Source organism: Sciurus vulgaris, assembly GCF_902686455.1.
Source record: "Sciurus vulgaris genome assembly, chromosome: 6".
Taxonomy (NCBI): Eukaryota; Metazoa; Chordata; class Mammalia; order Rodentia; family Sciuridae; genus Sciurus; species Sciurus vulgaris.
The window spans coordinates 38,518,917-38,541,291 of record NC_136466.1 but is presented as its reverse complement, the minus strand read 5'-3'; the positions used below and the strand labels follow the sequence as shown (position 1 = coordinate 38,541,291).

General features: G+C 36.3%; 1 protein-coding gene across 1 annotated transcript in view; it reads left to right on the top strand.

The window, feature by feature from the left end:
- Positions 1–19,240, top strand: part of UIMC1 (ubiquitin interaction motif containing 1) — a 158,153-nt gene extending 138,913 nt beyond the window's left edge. Inside the window, 5 exon segments of the mRNA XM_079144654.1 lie at positions 11,905–11,983; positions 15,131–15,293; positions 17,000–17,063; positions 18,126–18,168; positions 18,772–19,240. Of these exon segments, the coding sequence (XP_079000780.1) occupies positions 11,905–11,983; positions 15,131–15,293; positions 17,000–17,063; positions 18,126–18,168; positions 18,772–18,982 (560 nt within the window). The 3' untranslated portion in view covers positions 18,983–19,240.
- Positions 19,241–22,375: the final 3,135 nt, after the last annotated feature.

Here is a 22,375-nt window from a genome sequence, read left to right as displayed (position 1 = left end):
TTTCATTTCCTACATTTAAGTCTTTAATTGATTGTGACTTGATTTTTATAATTGGTGAGATAAGGGTCAGTATGTAGTCTTTTGCATAATGCTGAATTCACTTAGCATAATGATTTTGAGACTTATTCATAATACATGTATAATAGTTTGTCCTTTTTATTACTGAGTAGTATTCTACAATGTGGATATGCCAGTTTCTTTATTCATTCTCCTGTTAATTAATTTTTTTCACCCTTAGGAAGTAAGCTACTCTGAACAAGTTGTATGATGAACAGAAGAATTCACTTCACTTGAATAAATAGCTGGGAATGGAATTGCTAGGTTATAAAAAATGCCAAACCCTTTCCCAAAGTAATTGTATCATTTCCATTCCCTCAAGCAGTATATGAGCATTCTAGTTATTCGATATCATTGCCCAGTATTTGGTATTCTCTCATTTTCCAGCCTTTCTACATTTTAGCCAATCTGTTGAGTAAATAGTGTTATTAATTTGCATTCCCCTGATAACCAGTGATGTTGAAAACTCTTTTCATGATTATTGACTTATTTATATATCTTTTGTGAAGTATTTGTTCAAATGATTTATCTCTTTAGATTGGATTGAGTTTTATTATTGAGACAGGATTTTTTTATATATCCCAGTTATTGTCAAATATATGTTGTACAGATATATTCTTCTCATCTGTGACTTGTCTGTCAATTTTTCTAATCGTGTCTTCATGAGCAGAAATTCTAAGATGGTCTAATATACCAATCTTATTCGCTTTTGGTTTTGTTTTGTTAGGTTTATGGTGCATTTTGAATTGATTTTTGAGTGTGGTTTGGGGTAGGGGGTTGAGTTATTTCTTCCATATGGATGTCTCAATTATTTCAGTTTAGTTCATTGAAAAGATTTCCCTTTCTCATTGAAATCCCTTTCTCATTTGTTGAAAATCAAGTGACTGTGTATAGGAATTCATTTCCAGGTATTTCATTGATCTATTTGTTTATCCTTCTGCCATATTCCCATTGTCTTGATTACGGTAACTTCTTAGTAAAGTCTTAAAGCTAAGTAGCATAAGCTCTGTTCTTTTTCAAAATTATAGTGGATGTACTATTCTTCTGTGTTTTCATATAAATTTTAGATCCAATTTTTAAGTATAGTATTTAGTTTTTAACTTTATCTCCCTTTTTCTTGAGGGGAATTTTATCACATAGTACATCTGGATGATGTCTCTCATTAGTATCTTTTAATTTCTCACTTATTTCCTCCCCTTTTCCTCTATAGTTTATTTTTTAAAAGGACTGGATTTTTGCTTTTTAGCCATTTCAGCCTTCTTATTTCTATCGTTTGCCTGGTATGTCTTTTTTGATTCATTTATTTTAAACCAATATTTTTACTTTTAAAGTGTATCCCTTATCTTTAGCATGCCTTTGGGTCATGCTTTTGCCCTTTCTTACAATCCTCTTATTTTTAATTAAGAATTTTAATTAACATTTAATGTGTAATTATTTTTGTGTTGAATTTTGTTGACCCTTTTATTATTTTTTGACATTTTCGTTTTTTTCTTATTTTTTCTTTCTGGACTTCTTTCATTATTTGAATATATCATAGAATTTCATTTTAATTTATTATTATTTTTTAGTTATACCTCTGTGTTTCTGATAGTTGCTCTTGGAAATGTAGACTTTTCAGTCTACTTAGAATTAATATCACTTTACAAAAACTGTAGCAACCTTGTAGGTATAGGTCCATTTACTCTTCTTTTATAGCACAGTTGTCATATGTCATGTGTACATCTACATGCATTATAAATCCCAGAAAACAATCTTATAGTTTTTGCTTTGTCTCATGTATTTTAAAGAAATCAGAGGAGAATTGTCTTTCGTATTTACGAGATAGTATCAGTTTGCATTAATGGGCTTGTTAAATTTGATTCCCTTGTTAAAATGGCCTTCACTGAATTTTCTTCTATAAAGATATTTTTCCTTTTTTATCATCTCTGGGTTAATATTTTGAGGCTTTATTCAATATCCTATTCTAAATCATGTCTTCACTTTGGGTTTAGTATCCATTGGTGATTCTTGCTTAAATTATCATCACAGTGGAAAGTGATGATTTTTGTGGTTCTGCCATTTCTTCTGAATTGATTAGCTGACATTCTTCTGTAATGAAGAACTTTTTCCCCTCCCCAACTTAATATTTCTTTTTAATGCAGTATGGGATCATGGATTCAGTTTTTAATGTAATATTTTATAATTTATTATTTTCTAAAATAGTAAATTTTTATTATAGAAAGTTTTAGGGAAATTTTACTTGGAAAAAAATTAGCTCATGATCTACCCTTATGCAAGTTGCTATTACAGTTCATTGTGTGTGTATCCCTTTCTTACTTTTTGTTTTTCATAGTTAGATTTTAACAATTAAGTAGATTCTATTTTGGTCTTATCTTTTTAACAGTGTAATGAATGCCAGTGAGCCCATCTCCCAACTTCAACAGTTAGCATCATATGACCAATCTGTTTTCTTGTATACTCTTATCTCTCCCTTACCCAACTCGATTATTTTGAAGCAGTTTTCAAGCATGTCATTTCCTCTATAAACATTTCAGTATGCCTTTCAAAAAGATAAGGACTATTTAAAAAATACAAGTGTGGTTTTATTTTGTCATTATAATACTAGTACCATTGTTAAACCATCATAATCCTTTCCCTAATAAGCTCATAATTTCTTTTAATGGTTAGATCAAATCAGGGTTCAAACAACATTCACATATTGCATTTGGTTGATGTCTTAATTTTTCACTTATTCCCCCCCCCCACACACACACACATCTTTTATGGTTTATTTGTTAAATGGACTGGCTTCTTGCTTTTTAGAAATGTGTTCCTGTATTTTGTTGGTGTATCCCTGTTCTGCCTTTAACATGTTTCTCTCTTCTAGACTGTAATTTGTGGAAGTGACTAATGAGATTAGAAACTTGATCAGATTCATTTTAATTTTGTTGTTGATTTTGGCAAGAGTGCTTCATAGATATTTGTTTGTTTGTTTCCCTCTTCATATAGCATCATATTGAGAAGCATGTATTCTCTCATTATTTCTTTATATGATTTTAAGGTTGATCAATAGAGTCAGCCAAATCCATCCATTAGAAAGCCCCATACCAGCTTTGCTCATTGCTGAAATCTCTTATTTCATTGGGATGTGACAATTATATAAAAACAATTTTAAAATTTAAAAATTCTTTAAAAGATAATTAAAATATTAAAGTGGTACATGGTCATTGAAAAATATGGCAATATAATCAGAAAGTATGAAGATAAAAATAATTAACACCCAGTCTCTCTTCCCCCAAATTATGGTTAATATTTTGGTTTCTTCCCTTTCAGTATTTATTTTGTATTTTTGCAAGTATTTCATTCTGTTTTTGAACATTAGGTTGTTTAAATTTTTCATTGTTATAAATAATGGTTTGATAAAACATCTTTATCTACAGTCTCATCTAAATTCAGATTGCCTCATAATAGATTCCTAACAATAATTCGTGGGTCAGAAGATAGGAATCATTTTAAAATTTTAGATATAGACTGTCAAATAGCCTAGGTAAAAATTCCAACTGTTAAAAGAAAGATTGAGCTATAAATATAATACTTAAGTTCTAATAGGAACTAGGTAAGTGATTGTTTTTCTGAGATCTTTCAGTATATCATAGAGTTAGAATGTTGCTCAAAAAATCTAATGACTAGACTTCTACTATATCCTAAATAGAATGGTGGGCTTTAAGGTTTTTTCTTGATATGGACTCTTCTGTTTTTCTTTGGGGTGGGAGCATCACTAAGAATATTTTTTATGGATACATGTTCCTTTATGCAGAAAGATGTTTAGCAAACTGTGCTGAGGCTTCAGGTACAGGGGCCTTCCTGAATGTTAAGGTCAAGAACTCAACATTCAATTGTACCTCTTAAGAAAGCAAACTCATCTCTAAATTTGAAAGGACATTGCTACAACTTGTGTTAGCAATAGGAGGCCTTGTGTGACTTTTTTGCAGAAAGAATGCAGTTTGGCAGTTTAACAGACTTCAAATAATATTCCAGGGTAGTTATTTACAGACTTTAGGCCTCTGAGCCTTTAGTTGCACATCTATAAAATGGACACTGTGATGCCTACTTTTTAATGGTTGTTATAAGAATTTATGTTTAGGAAGTATCAATATTATCATAGAATTTTATTTTTTTAAAATTAGAAGCTATCTCTAGTACAGTAAGATTATTGAGTCTGGTACCTGAGAGAACAAGAATTCATTTATTGATTGAAATGAGGCACAAAGGGCCTTTATGTTTTGAATTGGACTCTGGAGGCATTTTTATCTAAGTTGTAAAAATATTCTGTTGCTCTTAATAATAAGAAAATACTCCACCAAGCTTTTGAATAAAACACAACCTTGCCAGATTGATTCATTAAATATACATTTATATTAAGTACCAATTTTATGCCAAGAACTGAATACTGAAGTAATTAAAGAGAGAGGGTGCTGGGGGACATAAATAGGTAAAGCAGTAATTAGTAGGTTGTATGAGAGGTACTTTGGTAGATATGCATGTAGGCAAAGTATGTGAGTACAGATGCAGGCAGATTAATAGTTTTAGTAGTGGAATGATGTGAAAGTTCTCATAAGTACTTTTTGTCATCAAAAAGATGTCTGAGGGGTTGGTTTAATATTAGTTAATGTAGTACAAAGGTCAGAAATCATGTGATCATCTAAATGGATGCAGAAAATGCATTTGACACAGTGCCTTTCATGATAAAATACTCAACAAACTAGAAATAGACAGGAACTTCATAACTTTATGGAGGGCATCTATGAAGAACCCACAGCTCCATCATACTTAATTGTGAAGGACTAAAAGCTTTCCCTAAGATCAGGAACAGGACAAAAATGTCCTCTTTTGCCACTTCTGTTCTTCATGGCACTGGAGGTTCTAGCCAGGACATTAGGAAAGAAATGAAATATAAGTACCCATATTTGAAAGGAAGAATTAAACTACTCTTTTAGATGGCATCTTGAATGTTGAAAATCTTAGAGTCCACTAAAACAAATTAAGCCCCGAGAATTCAGATGATGAAGGCATGCCACAGGAACCTTGGATTTCCTTTATTTATTTATTTAATTTATTTGAATTGTTTAGTTGTAGATGGACACAATGCCTTTATTTTATTTATTTATTTTTATGTGGTGCTGAGGATTGAACCCAGTGCCTCACACATGCTAGGCAAGTGCTCTACCACTGAGCTACAACCCCAGCCCTTGGATTTCTTATAGTGCCTGCCCTAAGTAAACAGATTTAAAGCAGATAGGATTCATGCTGGATGTCTCTTAAAGGAAGAGCACTATCTAATAGGACTTTCTGCAATGATAGAAATTCTCTGTATCTTGGTAGCCACATGTGGCTTTTGAGCATTTGAAATGTAGCTCATGGGACTAAGGAGTTCAATTTTAAATTATACTTAATTCTAATTAATATTTACATTTAAGTAGCCACTTGTCTCAGAGAGTAGTTGATAATTAGTGCTTAAAATGCCTTTCCAGTTGGGACTAGTCTCTTAGGCGCCTGTGTTGTAGAGAGGCAGGCAGCCTTGCAGGAAGCACCACGGTGCCTCACTAGGTGGTACTTGCCTTCTTTTCACCCCGTTCTGTCCTAGAGAGGAAATGCTAGGTTGGAGAAGGGATAGTTTTTCTTTTTTCTTTTTAGATATACATGACAGTAGGACTGTATTTTGTTACTAACTTAGGATCCCATTCTTGTGGTTGTACATGATATGGAGTTTCATTGGTCACATATTCATATATGAACACAGGAAAGTTATATTCATTCTACTGTTTTTCCTATTCGATCTCCCTCCCTTTTTATTTCCCTTCGTCTATTCCAGGGAACTTCTATTCTTCCCTTGGAGGAGTGGTCTTAGCAAGAATATAAACAGCTTTGTGGGCTTCCTGTGGTTTTGAGGTTAAGGGAGAGACACTGAGGGGACTTTAATCACTATCATTCTGCCAGATTGATCATTATTTCTCTCTCTCTGTATATATAATTTTGATTCTCCTCAAAGGATCCATTTTCTTCACTGTTCACAGTACTAGGCCATATGTTTTTATTTACTTAAAATATTTTTAGTTGTAGATGGACACAGTACCTTTATTTATTTACTTTTATGTGATGCTGAGGATCAAACCTGGTGGGTGCCTCACATGTGCTAGGCAAATACCTTACCGCTGAGCTACAACCCCAGCCCATGTTTTTATTTTTTTTACTTAAAAAAAATTTTTTTTAGTTGTCAGTGGACATGATACCTTTATTTTATTTATTTATTTTCATGTGGTGCTGATGATCAAACCCAGTGCCTCACACATGCCAGGCAAATGCTCTATCACTTGAGCTACATCCCCACCCTCATGTTTTTATTTATTTAATTTTTAATTTATTTTTATTGTAAACAAATGGGATACATCTTGTTTCTCTGTACATGAAGTAAAGGCATACCATTTGTGTAAGCATACATTTACCTAGGGTAATAGTTTTTGATTCATTCTGTTATTTTTTTTCTTCCCCTTCACCACTCCCACCCCTCTTTTCCCTCTATACAGTCCCTCCTTCCTCCATTCTTGCCCCCCTCCCACCCCTGATTATGTGTCATCATCTGCTTATCAGCGAGATCATTCGTCCTTTGATTTTTTGAGATTGGCTTATCTCACTTAGCATGATATTCTCCAATTTCATCCATTTGTCTGCAAATGCCATAATTTTATTATTCTTTATGGCTGAGTAATATTCCATTGTGTGTGTGTATATATATATATATATCACAGTTTCTTTATCCCTTCATCAACTGAAGGGCATCTAGGTTGGTTCCACAATCTGGCTATTGTGAATTGAGCAGCTATGAACATTGATGTGGCTGTATCTCTGTAGTATGCTGATTTTAAGTCCTTTGGGTATAGGCCAAGGAGTGGGATAGCTGGGTCAAACGGTGATTCCATTCCAAGTTTTCTAAGGAATCTCCACACTGCTTTCCAGAGTGGCTGCATTAATTTGCAGCCCCACCAGCAATGTATGAGTGTACCTTTCTCCCCACATCCTCGCCAACACCTGTTGTTGCTTTGCGATGGCGTCAGACCTTGGCGTGGTGGTCAGGTGGGGTCGCTCAGTGATGGTGTCTGTCTTCAGCCTGGTGGTTGGGCCAGTTGGATGCCCACCTGCTTACCTCTGCAATGCAGGCGGGCCTAACTCACCCACCGCTCGCTCTGCAACTGCGACTGACCAGCGATGGTGCCCGTCCTCAGTACCCATGTTTTTATTTTTGATGGCTTATCTTCTTTGAATTTTAGAAACAAATGTGCTGATGTTTACATAGTATTGATAATCATTCTGTAATGCTTGGGTTATTTACTTGTCCATTCTATTTGTACAAATTAGTATGGAAACCACTTAAGAGTAAGACTTAAAACAAATGGTAGACTGGCTAGTGGATGTTAGTTTTAAACTTGGGCTTAAGTCTTTGGATAAGTCTAAAAAATAAATCTTGAAGAATAATAATGAGAATTCTATAAACAAATAATAACAACTAATGTTTGCTTAGGGTTTTCTGTGGTCCAGATACTCTTACAAATTTATTTGGAGTATTTGGTATGATCCTTACCAAAACATATGAGAGTTTATGCTACTAACATTTGATTTTTTCTAAGTAAGAAGTAATGAAACTTGCCTAAGGCCACACAACTGGTAAAGGCCCAATTTGGACACCATTCTAACTCTAAGGCCAGTAGGCAGTACTGCTTCTTTGCATCTTAACCAGTGCCAAGTCATAGTCCTAAGTGAAACTTCTTAGGGCATTTCCTATCCAATGTAATACAAACAGCTGTTAATGGATATATATGTATTTTTATGGATATATATATATATATATATTTTTTTTATAGGCAGCTCTCAGCTTTCAGTGATACCCATCCTCTTCTATCTTGTCCTGGTGGTTGTGTTCAGACTCCTTTAAAATCTGTGGCTTCTGTCACCAGCAGCTAGATTTTGGGGTGTAAGTTTCATATTCAGTTCTCTGTAGCTTGTTGAAATGGCCATCTCAACCCCCATAAACCAAAGTAAGAGACTCCTTTGAAGGGGCCATAGGTCTCAAAGGAGAAATGTAGCTATAACACCTGGTCAAGTCTGCTCTGATTTTAACATTTAATAATAGAATTGCCATATAGTTCTAGCCATCTGTCAAGTGTCTTCCCTCAAATTCTTTTCTACCTGCCCACTTATTTGCTATTTATCACTTTTTCACCTCTTATCTTTTACCCTCTTCTTTCACAGGAGAGGCAGCCTGCTCTTATAGAATATATGCTTAGAATTGTCTTGCATTCCTTGTACTGTTTTTTGTTTTGTTTTTAGTTTTTGACCCTGATCAGGTTATTTACTATTTCATTATGTATAAAATAGACATAATGATATTTGCATATATCATTACATATTTTTGTAAAGATTAAAGGTTATGTTTATGAAGTCCCTGGCACAGAGTAGGTCCTCATAAAAGTAAGCTTCTTTTCCCCCTAGAATCTGTTGATACAATTTAATTGAGCAAATATTTATTAGTATCTAATCTGTGCTAGACTCTGCTGAGAGTTCTGATCAGATTTATTAAAAAAAAAAAATCCTCTGAGTCTCTGTATTCAGAAACTACATGGTATAGAAGAGAGAAGGACATTATAAATGAATTAGAACAAAAATGTGCTCAGTGTAATAGAGGTATAAATAAAGTTCTAGAAACAGTTAATCATTTTTATTATTATTATTGGTACTTGGGATTAAACCCCTGGGCACTTAACCATTGAGCCACATCTCCTGCCCTTTTTTGGCAGGGTCTCACTGAGTTGCTTAGGGCCTCCCTAGCTGCTGAGGCTGGCTTTTGAACTCTCGATCTTCCTGCCTCAGCCTCACGAGCAGCTGGGATTGCCGGCATGTGCCACTGCACCTGGCTCTAGAAGCAGTTAATTCTTTTTCTAGCCCTGCTTGTGGAAAGGTTTTCAAGTTTTTTGTTTGTTAAATGTTTGTTGTTTGTTTTTGTTTTTAGAAAAATACTTGGTAGTCAAGATGAGGGAACAAATAGATGAAGAGGGAAAAAAAGGGTTCAGTAATTGTTGATATGTGAACCTTTTTTAGGGGTCAGGATACTAGGAATTTAACCTAGGGACACTTAGCCACTGAGCTACATCCCTAGGCATCCCCAGTAACCCCTGCATTTTTTTTTTTTTTTTTTTTTTTTTAATTTTGAATCTGTGTCTTGCAAAGTTGCTTAAGGCCTCACTAGGTTGCCGAGGCTGTCTTCGAACTTGTGATCCTCCTGCCTCAGCCTCCTGAGTCTCTGGGACTGTAGGCATATGCCACCATGTTTGGCTGAGGTATCAACCTTTGAGAATTGATTTAAGCAAGGCACTTGATGAATCTTTCATGAAGTTGCTTATATATATGATGTTGTTTTATTATGCATATCTCTTTATACCTGTGTTACAGTTAGATTATTGCATGTGCTGCCTCCTTTAGTAAACTGTAAATTCCTTAAAAATAAGGACCCCGATTCAAATTTCCTATATATTCCCAAATTACTTGCACATTGATAATTCTCAATAAATGTTTTCTTGATTTATCATTTAAAAGAAAGTTGGACTGGGGAAAAGACAGGCTTCTCTGATAACATGCCACAGTCCTTGGTTACATCCTTTATAATCATTTTCCCTCAGTAATGGATAAAGATAGAGAAAGCATGCTTATAGTATATTCAAGAGAGCCATATTGATAACATTTAATTTGAAGATTATTTGGGAGGGTAGGGGATGGATCTTAATTGCCTTTAAGTTCAGTTAGAGCCAGTAGCATATCAGGATGTCAGTAAAGCAAACAGAGCCTTGACCATAGTATAAAATGAATCCATATAGAACAGCTCATGGTTCTTTTCTTCTCTTTATTGGTCAGACTGTTGAGTGTTGGGGTCTGTTTGGGATGCCACATTTATAAAGAAAAACTAACAAATTGCAGTCTGTCTAGAAGAACATAAGAAGTTAAAAGCTTGGATATAGGAGTCAGGTCTGGTTTTATTGAAATACCAGTTGTGAAAGCTTAGCAATGTCAACCTTCTCATTTTGTTTCTGTACCTTTAAAAAGGGATAAAGGTAGCCAGGTATGGTGGCGCATATTTGTAATCCCAGTGGCTGGGGAGGCTAAGGCAAAGGATTCCAAGTTCAAGGTCAGACTCCGCAATTTAGTGAAACCCTGTCTCAAAATAAAAAATAAAAAGGGCTGGGGTAGGGCTGAGGATTTAGCTCAGTTGGTAGAGTGCTTGCCTTGCAAACATGAGGCCCTGGGTTCAATCCTCAGCACCACAAAAAAAAAAAAAAAAAAAAAAAAAAAAGCTGGGGTAAAGTGGTAAAGTGCCAGGGTTCAATCCCTGGGACAAAAACAGCAACAAAAAGGTATGAAGGTAATAATATCAATCTGGAGGATCATCCTAAGAATTATCACTAAAGAAGGCACTTGAAAGATTCTGGAATTGAGGTCTTAATAGGGATTGGCCTAGTGAATGGATATAGTCCCTCCTTTAAAAGAGGCTACATTTTGGTAGGATAGACAATCACATAAATCCAAGATTATAACACAACTTATTAGGTTGCATTATAATGCTGACTTGTGGAAAAGGTAAATACATTTATTCATATGTCCCCAGTAAATGTAGATTCTGCCAGATTGCTGTGTAGCGTAAAATGGGTTTCCCTAGGAAGAAGTGCATTCTCCTTACAGTCTAGAATAGACCATGTGATTACTCATCAGGGATGTTTATAGAAGATATTTTTTCTGTGAGTAGTAAGTTGGATTCAAAGAGTAGGCAAACTGTGGCCAGCTGTGGGTCAAATCCAGCTAGCCACCAGTTATTGTAAATAAAATTTGATTGAAACACAGCCACACCCACTTGTTTATATTTCCTGCTACAATGTATACAGAGTATGATAGAAACCACATGGCCTGTGGAACCTAAAATATCTATCATCTGGATCCACAGAAGTTTGATGACCCATGAACTAGATAAATAATTCACAACCTAAGTTATTTTATGAACTTAGTAACCTTTATAAATTCTTTGTTATGGGGATTTCATGTATTAAGAGAAAAAGGAAGGCAGGGGTTTGAAGTCAATAGGTCACCCTTTTTCATGTTGTGGCAAGTAATAAAACTGGAAAACACTTGATTAAATAACCTCCAAAATTCCTTAAGGGTCTATGATTTTATAAACATCTTTTGATTTGAGACAAAATATTTGTACATCATCTGAACTAAAACCATCTACTTCTGTTGAAAGTAGGATGTGGTCCAGGTATAGTGAAAAGGAATGGTTGTGTTCACTATTCTAAGGGGCAGTTTCCTTGTTTACAATTGGAACACTTTGTGAAGATTGGGGTTATATAGGTACTCAGATGTAGCTGTTATTACTGTATTTCATAGTGTACCTCATTGAAGAGTGGTTGGGAATTGTGGCTGGAAAAGTATATTTCTTTCCTTCCCTTGGTTGCTTCAAGGTGGGGTAATACACAAAAACCTTTCTTGTAGTGAATTAGATCTTCAGATCCTCATGGGCTTATTAGCAAATAGGTAGGGGAATGTCTTGTGGCTGGTGGTTTGGGTACATGCTACAGGTGTTATTCTCAGTACTAGAAAGGTTGAGGCTTCCCAGATATTGCACTTCTTCTCCCAGAATAGAGTATTAAATTTTGTTTCTTCCAATACATTTTGTCTTTTATACTCTAGAGTCTACTGCCAGCTAACATTTTTTTCTTTTCTTTTCTTTTCTTTTCTTTCTTTCTTTCTTTCTTTTTTTTTTTTTTTGTTAAGTGTTGACTCGAAGACAAAGAGAGGCTAAGAACAAGAGTGACAGCAGGACAACGGCACAGACTTCTCTAGACATTGACAAGTAAGTAGTTGTGCTGCATTCACAGAGCTCTTATTTAATGTACCATTGCCTTGACCAAATAAAGGGACCAGTTCCTATCTTACTCTGTATTTCTTTGGCCTGCCAATCATTTCATTGCTTGGATGCCTGAACTTCTTTTTCTTATTTCCATTTTATGTCAGTATAAGTCATACCTGAAACTACACTAAAAATGATTCTGCCACCCACTCCACTTCCACATTGCTCTTAAGTTTTTGTTTTCTTTTAATTTGTAAATTAATATTTGGTGGTTTGGGGAAGCAGTGACATTTTGCTGTGTAATAGTTCACAAGTACAGTTGCAAAAGACTTCCTTGGGTGGTGGGTTGCAGTTTGACTAAAAAAGTTCATTCTAAGGAGTGGGTCAGGTGCATAGTTGCTGCCTCCTGAAAGCAAAGAGGTTATCAACACTACATAACCAGTGAGTCACTAGGCAGAAAATTAGTTTTTCAAAATTTTTTTCTTTATTTTTAAAAATTAATACATAAAAATTATACATATTAATGTGGTTCCATGTATTTTGATATATGTATGTATTGTGTAGTGCGTAAATCAAATCAAACATACCTATTTCCTCCAACATTCACCATTTCTTTATAGTGAAAACATTGAACAAAAAGCAGTACTTTATCCATAGTCACCCTACTGTGCAAGAGCACACCAGAATTTCCTACTCCCGTCTAACTGATCAACCTCATCCCATCCCTGCCTCCTGTCCCCAGTCTCTGGAGATCACTCTTCTGCTCTCAACATCTATGAGATCAGTGTTTTTATATTCCACATGAGAGTGAGATCTGTACTACTTGTCTTTCTGTGCCTGGCTTATTTCACTTATGATGGTCTCCAGTTCCATCCATGGTGTCACAAAGGACATGGTTTCAGTCTTTTTTATAGCTGAATAGCTTTTCATTGTGTATATGTTCATTTTCTTTATCCATTCATCCACTGATGGATGTTTAAGTTGTTTCCATTTCTTGGCTATTGTGAGTAGTACCACAACAAACATGGGCATGCAGGTTTCTCTCTGACATACTGATTTCATTGCCTGTGGATATATACCCCAGAGTACATATACTATACATAAATAAGGATCATATAGTAGTTCTGTTTTTTATTTTGGACCTCCATGCTGTTTTTCATAATGGCTTTACTAATTTACATTCTGACCAGCAGTGAGACAAGGGTTCCCTTTTTTCCACAACCTTGCCAGCAGTTGTTATCATTTGTCTGTTTGATAATAGCCATAGCTGTTGGAGTGAGGTGATACTGCATTGTGGTTTTGTTTTGCATTTTCCTGATGATTAGTGATGTTGAGCATATTCTCATCTACTTGTTGACTGTGTGTTTTTGTTTGAGAAATGTCTATTTAGGTTTATTGCCCATTTTCGATCAAGTTATATAACTTTTAATGTTGGGTTTTTTGAGTTCCTTATGTATTCTAAACAACCCCTTTTCATATGTATATAACCATTCTATAGATTTCTCCTTTTTTGATAGTTTCCTAGAAACATTAATATTCAATTTTTTTCAGACTCTTAAATTTCAGAGCTGTCTTTCCTAATCCAGTTGAGCAGAGTTGGTCATTTCCTGCTTTGGAATTCTATTTTAATAACATTCCTTTAAGACTGTATTCCTTGCATTGTATTGCAATTAAAAAAAAAAAAATTGTGTGTGTGTGTCCCTGGCTAAACTATGAGTTGAAGGCAGAAACTTGCTTTCATTTATGTTCATGTCCCCAGCATCTAATAAAATGTGACTGCAATAGCAATAACAATATTAGTTGTTTATAGGGCACCAAATATGCCAGTCATTGTTCTAGGTGCTTTATTTATTTTATTACTGTATGATAGTGGAAAAGGTACAGTTATTCTTTTCTTTTTTAAATAAAGATATGAAGATAAAGTATATAACTAATTGGTTTAAGATCATGTGGTCAGAAGTGGCAAAACCTACCTGACTCTAAAACTTCAATTCCTTCCACAACGCTGCTGTCTCTCATGTAGTGGGCAATTGATAAATGCTTATTTATCAATTTTTAAATGCAGTTATCAGTTTCATTGCTTATATATCAAAGCATTAAGTGATAAACTTTGAAAGGGATACTGGTCTAGTTTTTCTCATAATGCAGAGATTTGTTTGCATTCTTTCAGATAATTACGTACTTGAGAGACTTATTTCTCTAATTTTTTTTTTAAAGACTTCTGGAGAAATTCTTCCATAGAGCTAATCTTTTGCTGTAGTTACTGAATAGTAATGGCCAGAAAGAGAAATTTAAGCATGTGTCAGAATGCTTCTTCAGCTTCTTAAGCTAAAATGATCTTATAAAGTTGGGCATATGTGGGTTCTGATAATTATAAGACCTTGGAAGAATGTTCTTTCCTAATAGGGCTGAGGAATTAATTGAGAAATATGTTTCAAGGACTTTCCACAGGTATTGACTACAGAGAACGTTGTTGATTTTTTTTTTTCTTTTGCCCTAAATAATTCCATGTTCAATGATACCCAATAAATATTACTTCAAGGGCACACTTTCTTCTCTCTCCTCAAACTATGTTGTTATAAAAAGACAAAAATAACCATGTATATGAAATTATGCAAAAGCCTCTGGCAAGCCCACATGTTTTAGTAATTTCCTAGTTGATGTTGCAGGTTGTAGAGTTAAGGAAGTTAGCATATAGACAGACTGAATTTACTAATCAGATGAGTTCATCCACCTGGTAAAAATGTTATCTTGATTTAATGCTCTTGGTATTCCCTTTTCTGTCAAAATTTTAACTTTTCTTTGAAAAAAACGATTACACTTAATTTCAGAAGAGTTTGACAGAATATTTTATGTCTGAGGAGCAATCAGCATTGTTTGAGATAGTTAGAAGAGCTGATTTCATTACCATCCCACTGCTGCAACAGCAGGATACACAGAAACAGCCAGGGAAAACTGCTAATCACTAAGTCCTTTTGATTGGCATGGGGTTAGTTTTATTGGTGATCCCGCTGAGCAAATCTGCATTGGTTGATGTGTCTCCTCAGCAGAATAACTTTGAGATTTAAAAACACAATTTGAGACATTCTGGGAGCCCAGAGGCAAATGCAAATCTTAAAACTGCCTTTTCTCTCTCTTCTGATTGGCTAGGATTGAAAAGTGTTATCTTTGTAAATCCCTGGTCCCATTCGGAGAGTATCAATATCATGTAGATTCCTGTCTCCAGCTTGCAAGGAGTAACCAAGGAGAAGAGCCTGAAGGAAGTGATAGAGCATGTTCAACTGTGGAGGGGAAGTGGCTGAGGAACCGAAAGGTATGTGTGGAGTGTTTTGGGAAAGCCTACCCAACCCTACACAATTTTAAGAGGCCATAATAGTTCTTTTCTCCCTTTCCTTTCTATTTATCCTGAAAAAGGATTTTTGCTTTTTAGAAGTATTTATTCTCTTAATTTAAAATGTAATTTGCACAAGGGATGTAACTCAGTAGTAGATTGTTTGCCTAGCTTGCACAAAGCTCTTGATTCGATTCCTAGCACTACCACCACCAATAACAAAAAAACAAACAAACAAAAAGCAAGGTAATATATGTTCATTGTAGAAAACAATGAAAAGTTCAAAAAAGTATGAAGAATCAGGAGAAATCATCAACCATAATTTAGTTACTTAAAGATAGCAACTTTTTAAATATTTTGGCCTATTTTCTTCCATTGTTTATACACACACACACACACACGCACACAATACATAGGACATGTACATATACTCTCTATACACACATTATATACAATATTGTATATACACATACTATATATACATGCTATATGTAGTACTATATATGCTTTATATTCCATGTAGTATATAATAGTATAAATTTTTTAGGATTTGTAAAAACAATATGTATTATAAACATCTTTCTGGGTTTATTTTTAAACTTTTTTTTTTTTTTTTTTTAAATTACTGTTAATGTTTGTATCACACAGATGGTCACCTAACCATTGTCGTAGTATTGGAAATTTAGGTTTTCTCATAGTCCTTTTGTATTATAAAACTGTTTAAAATGTTAATCTCTCTTTATACCACCAATTATTTCCTTAGAATGAATTTCCTGAAATGAAACTATTGGGTAAATGGATGTAAACATTTTTTAAAATATGTTTTTTAGTTGTTGATGGATCTTTATTTTATTTATTTATATGTGGTGGTGAGAATTGATCCCAGTGCTTTACACATGCAAGGCAAGTGCTCTCCCACTAAGCCACAACCCCAACCTGGTTCTAAACATAAAGTCTCTTGAAACATACTGCCAGAATGCTTTCCAGAAAGGATATTGAATTTATACCCTGACTCCTCGGAACACATGTGAGATCAACTCTCTTGAATTCCTTGTATGCCAAGCCTTAGGAGGCTATGAGGTGTGGGCCCTGGTCACCAAGAAGATGGATGTTTGATTAGAGTACTGTAATTAAAGATCAGGAAGAACAAGTGCTGACTTAGAGAGCAAAGATAAAGCTCCATCCTAGGATCACTAACATAGCGATCACAGCACATACTAAGATGAGGAAACCATTCTCTGTCATGCAAGAAAAAGGGGATCTCTCTATGAATGGGGTAATTTTGATGTGGTGATTTGGAATTATAATTTATAGGTGAGTGCTTATACCAAAGAGCCATTTTATTCTTTTGGCATTGCTACTTGTAGAAGCTACCTTGGAACTTATTTTCTATTTTAAATCTCCCCAAATCTATCATAGGTCTAAGTCTGGTGTTCTTTGATTTGGTTTTGGTGGGCTGATTTGGCTTTCTGGTAGTATCCATTCTTGGCATAGAGATAGATGTATTCTCTGTATTATAGTTTACTTTTTTTCTTGTCTTCCCTCATTTATTAGAAAGCAAAAGACTTCCCTAGAGCTGTTTTGCCACACCTCTTCTTTTCTGGAAAATACATGTGATCTTGGCTAAGGCACATATATTTTAGATTATTCCATGAAGTAACCCTTTCATCTGTTTTTCTCTGTTACAGGAAAAAGGCCATAATGAAGGTCGACTCCTTAGTCTCTTGGAACAGTCTGAGCATAAGACTGTAGGTGAGAATCCTAGGATGAGTCTTCTGAGATTCTGTCTAAGGCCTTCCAGGGCCACTGTCAACCCCTGACTATATTTTGGGGTTATGTGAGTACATTGTTGGCCTAATCAGCTGGCCTGTAAGACTCAATGTAGGTCATCTCTCCCTCAGAAGATGGGGAGATATCTTATTCATGTGTTTCATTTGAGGCTTTAAAAAGCCTGCTATCAGGACTGCCTATTGAACTGGAAAAAAAACATGTTCAAATCATAGGGGAATAACACAAGCCCTGAGTAAACTGTCTAAAGAAACTAGTATGGAAAACAAGACATGCAGACATTACTGCCTCCTCTTGATATTATGTCCATTATTCGTATATTACCTTTAGCTTAGCATCACAACCTATGCTCCTGGGGGATTGTAGGAAGGAACTCCTTCTCTTTCTCCCTATTTTTAGGATGCATTAGAGTGTATTGGTCAAGCGCATTGCAGAACGTTAATAATAACCAACTCTGTAGATTGTCAGAATTGTATCTAGTAAAGCTTCTAAACATATTCTCTGGCATAAATAGGCTCTTGATAAATGTTATCTGCTATTATTACTGTTGTTGCTATTAATCACTACTGTTCAAATTCATCAGATGTAGATGAAAGAGGAGCTTTTGCTTAAGCCTGGTGAGATTTGTTACCATGTAGTTCTAATAGTTCATTTCTACCAAGCTAATCTGTTGTGCCTTCTGATGATTATAAAAAGGCAGCCTTTCCAAGCCTTACATCCTGCTGCCTCTAGATCACCAGGTTGTGAATCTCTGCAGGTGGCAGAATTCCCTTGGCAACTCCTTACTGCTCAAGTCCAGATTTGATGTAGATTTATTCAGAGGTGGTTCATTGAAAAGTGTTCACCTTGATACTTCTGCAGCTGAGCCTGTTGGATACTAATGCTCATGTTCTGTTAGTCTGAGGGTTGGGGATCTGAGCTACTTGAATAGGCCTGATGAAAAGCAGTACCTAGAACACAGGAAATACCAGATCAGTGACAAGCATTATGATTACCAACATTATTACTTTTTCTTTCCTATCACAGATGCAGAGATAAAAACTAAATCTTCAGAAACAGGAACCTTCAGGTGAGTTGAGGTATATATGGAAGTATAGCTCTCAGCAGTCCTGAAAAGTATAGGTCTGGTCCTAGATTTTGTGTGAGTGGGATAAACTGTTAAAATAGAAATCACTGTGGAAGTAATATGACATCTTTCTCCCTCCCCTCCCCCCCCTTCTCTCTTTCTCTCTCTCTGTCTCCCTCCCTCCCTCTCCCTTCCTCCTTTCCCTCCTCCTCTCCCTCTCTCTCCCTCAACTCTATGTTTCCTATACATCTGAGCTAAGAATTGCATGGATAGCTTCTTTCACTCATGGTATTTGAAACAAATAGAGCAGAAGCTGTGGTCCTACTTACCCAACTTCTCTGTCTCCATCCAACCCTGATCTTTGGACCTAGATTTCAGGCAGCTTGGGAATTTATATGTGAATCCTCATTCTCTCAATGCCTGTGTTGCTACAGGTTATATGAGTCACCCAGGTCTTTATCTGAACAATGATAGTACTTAACTGTTTGAATTATTACAAAGATTATGTGTACTACTAATATATGTAAAAGCCCCTCATTTAGTGCATAGCACATACTTGGTGCTCAGTAGGTGTACATTGAACTTAAATTTTCCCCTTCCTTCTAGGTTGCCCCCACCAGGGGTGGAAGAGGCAGGCTGCAGCAGAGAGATGCAGAGTTCCCTCATACAACTTGGCTTAAATGAATCTCCTATCAAGTCTTTTGTTTCCATTTCAGAAGCCACGGATTGCTTAGTGGACTTCAAAAAGCAACTTACTGTTCAGCCAGTTAGCAGGACACGGACCAAAGCAGGCAGAGGAAGAAGGAGAAAATCCTGAATTTCTAGAACTCAAAGGTTGACAAACCATTAGTAATCAGGGTGGGCCATGTTCATTAAGCCGTAGTGGCCTCCATTTCATTGTTTAGCAAGTTTTGAGCCTGCGGTTTTCACCACCAGCACCCACTCACTCAGCATCCTGGTTTTTATGTTTTCTGTGATGTATACAGACAGCTGTGTAAAGTATTCTGTTTTATAACAGTCTGTTTGAATTTACTTATAGTTAAAAGAAAGTTTAAATATATTTATCTATGTATGAAATCTTATTTCAATAGAGAAGAATTTCCTTTTTGGGGGGGGGTTGGGTGAGGATATTTTAATTGTGGAGTTAGTTGTCATAAATTATGTGTTTCTGAATGAATTTCATTAGTCATCTTTGACATTCCAGCTACATTCACTTAATCTATAGAACACAGTTCGGAATATGTGTGATTGATTACCTTTATTGACACCATTCTGGAAGGTGCCAGGGCATTGAATCGCACTAGTTATTTTGCTTTCCCTTTGATTCATTGACCTGCTGCTTCTTGCTTTCCTCACCCAGTTAAGAATTCTCAGCCAAAAGCTGGGTACGGTGGTGCATGCCTGTAATCCAAGAGGCTTGGGAGGCTGAGGCAGGAGGATCACAAGTTCAAAGCCAGCCTCAGCAACTTAGTGAGGCCCTAAGCAACTTAGCAAGACCCTGTCTCAAAATTAAAAAAATAAAATATAAAGGACTGGGAATGTGGCTCAGTAGTTAAGTGCCCCTGGGTTCAATCCTTAGTACCAAAAATGAAAACAAAAACAAAAATAAAACATCAAAAAAACCCAGCCAGAACATAGAACATTTGAGAGAAGTGTCCTGCCATTTTTCCTAGGATTTTGTAGGTACGAAATCTGGTATTAGTTCCTATGTGATTATTTTTTCAAAATAGATTTACCAATGGGGATGCCAAGCATAAAAGATTGGTTTTCTTGCTGCCAAAGGTCAAAGCAGCAATAGTGATTTCTATTCCACTAACATTACTAGAAATAGTGCATATTATTCACCTCTTTTCCTGGGAGCTTCCAGTACAGAACAAAAATATGGTCTATTCTCAGTGCACAAGCAGACTCCAAAGAGGAGAGGTTGTGAAATGACAGAGGTAGCTACCCGAGGGAAATGACCAGCTCTGGCCCCAGCTGCTTTGAAGATATCATGAAAGATTGTAGGAGGTAGCTGTTGACCAGAAAGAGATCTTGGGTTATGATAAATGGACACACAATGCAAAGGCTTCTAACTTCAGATTTATCAAGTCCCAAGTTACCATTTCCTTTATTTTAAAATTAAAATGAGTTAATCTGACGTAGGTAGCTGGAATGTAAGACCGAGCACAGGCATTAAGGCACTGTGTTCTGCCCTAGGGACATTAGCACACAAGCTCCTTGAGTTAGAAGACAGAATGGTAGGCTCACTGCCATCCATAGATAATGTCTTGTTGGATGATACTGACATTGCAGCCGGTATCACATGTGTAATAGCTATTTATTTTTTTTGAGCAGTTATTATAGAACAGGTAATGAATGTACCTTCATTTAATCCTCATAGCAACCCTGTGAAGGTGGTAGGTATTATAACCCATTTTCAGATGAGAAAACAAAGACTCAGAGAAAAAATAAAGCCACTCTTTGTCCATGTCAGTAAAACTGTAGTGCCCCTACTCTTCAGTTCTAAACAAAATGCTTTATTTTGACTCTAGTATTGATTATTTTCCTTCTAAGGAAAAGTAGTTTATCAGTTATGTCCCATCTGCTTAACCCTTGCTCATCTTCTCTCTCATTAAATGGCAGTTTATTGGAGGTAGAGCGCTATAAACAGGGGAGAGTGTGTTTATCTCTTTGCCTAAAGGAAAGGGAAAGTGCTCTTTCTAGAAGGTGAACTATTTAACTTAAAATTGAGCAGTTGCCATAGAACCTGGTACAGTGGCAGGAAGGTATGGATCAGCCAGATCAGGGAACCCCTAGGTTTATTTATTAGCTAATGGAGAATGAAGGGAAGAACAATCACTGCCCCCCACCCCCAAACACACACACCTCCCATAGCTATCTTCAGTAAGAACTGTTGCCTGCCCCCACCCCCCGCCTCTTTCCCATGCTGTGGTCCTGGAGTAGGCGCATTCATGAAAGGATAGAAGAGACAAAGTGGAGAGTGTGTCAGACCAAGCCAAGTCTGCACTCTGTTTCTGATACAAGTTACTCAGCCTCTCTGAACTTAGTTTTCTTTGCCTATAAAATGAGAAAAACTGTACTTACAGGCTTCTTAGGATTAATGTAATGTGGATAAAAGTTGTAGAACAGTATATGTCACATAGAAGATGGTGAGTTAGTGGCAGCAGTTGTTACTAATATGACATTAGCCTTGTGTGTCCTAAGTGGTGTTGCAGTGAGGCGTGGAAGTGCCAGAGAGTGGAGATGCAAGAGGAGATATTTCTGAGGACTGAGCACTCACTCAGAGGGTCTACTATAGCCCCATCAACCACCAGCCTGTGACAGGAAGCTTAGTTCTTGGACATTTGGAGCTTTCCTGGGGCCCCTGGCATAGTTCTTCTGAAAGATGGGAAGCAATTGTGATACTGGTGTTGCAGACTCATGGAAAGCTGGAAAGCTTCATGAACTTCACAAGCTATTACCATAAATTGGGAGAAAGAGATTCCTCTGTGTTAGGCATTGTAACTGTGTTATTTCATCCTTACAACAGTCCTCCAGCAGGGGCTGTGCCTGGCCCACTTCCCTTGGGCACTCACCCTTCTACTTCATGCCCACAGGGCTCCATTGCAAGTACCTATGATGCCACTCCTGAGGACTTCTCTTGGCTTGTGTTGGCACATGCTGGGAGTGTCAGGGAAGCAGTTCCCTGGGGTAGCTCTCAGCCATTGAAAATGAAAGTTGGAGAATAAATACCCCATCTTCTTGACCCCTCAGGTGGAATAAGGTGTAGTCTACTCTTCTTTCTGTTGAATTGGATGTCAGTAGCTCCTGGCAACAACTTAATTATGTACCCTCCTCTGTTGGCTTTCCCTTGTTGCCTTGCTTCAGATTCTCCTGTCAGGACCAGGACTACGTAACAGTTTTTTTGTAAATGCAGGGTTAGAACCTGAGAAATTTTGTTACATTTCTGTATCCTAGGCATTTCACTTTCATCACCCTAATCCTGGCCCTGTCTTGGATCCTTCCCAAATAAAGTTTTGCCCTCAAGTTAGGTCCACTTCTAGGGGGACTCAACCTAAATCAAATCCTTTGAAGAAATTAGTCTCCATGTTTTATAAATGGATAACAAATTCAGGAAAGTAAAAGTTTTTATCACAACTGGTAAATTGGATGGAATTTGAACACAGGTCTATTTTGACACCAGAACTTAAACTGTCTGTACTATGTC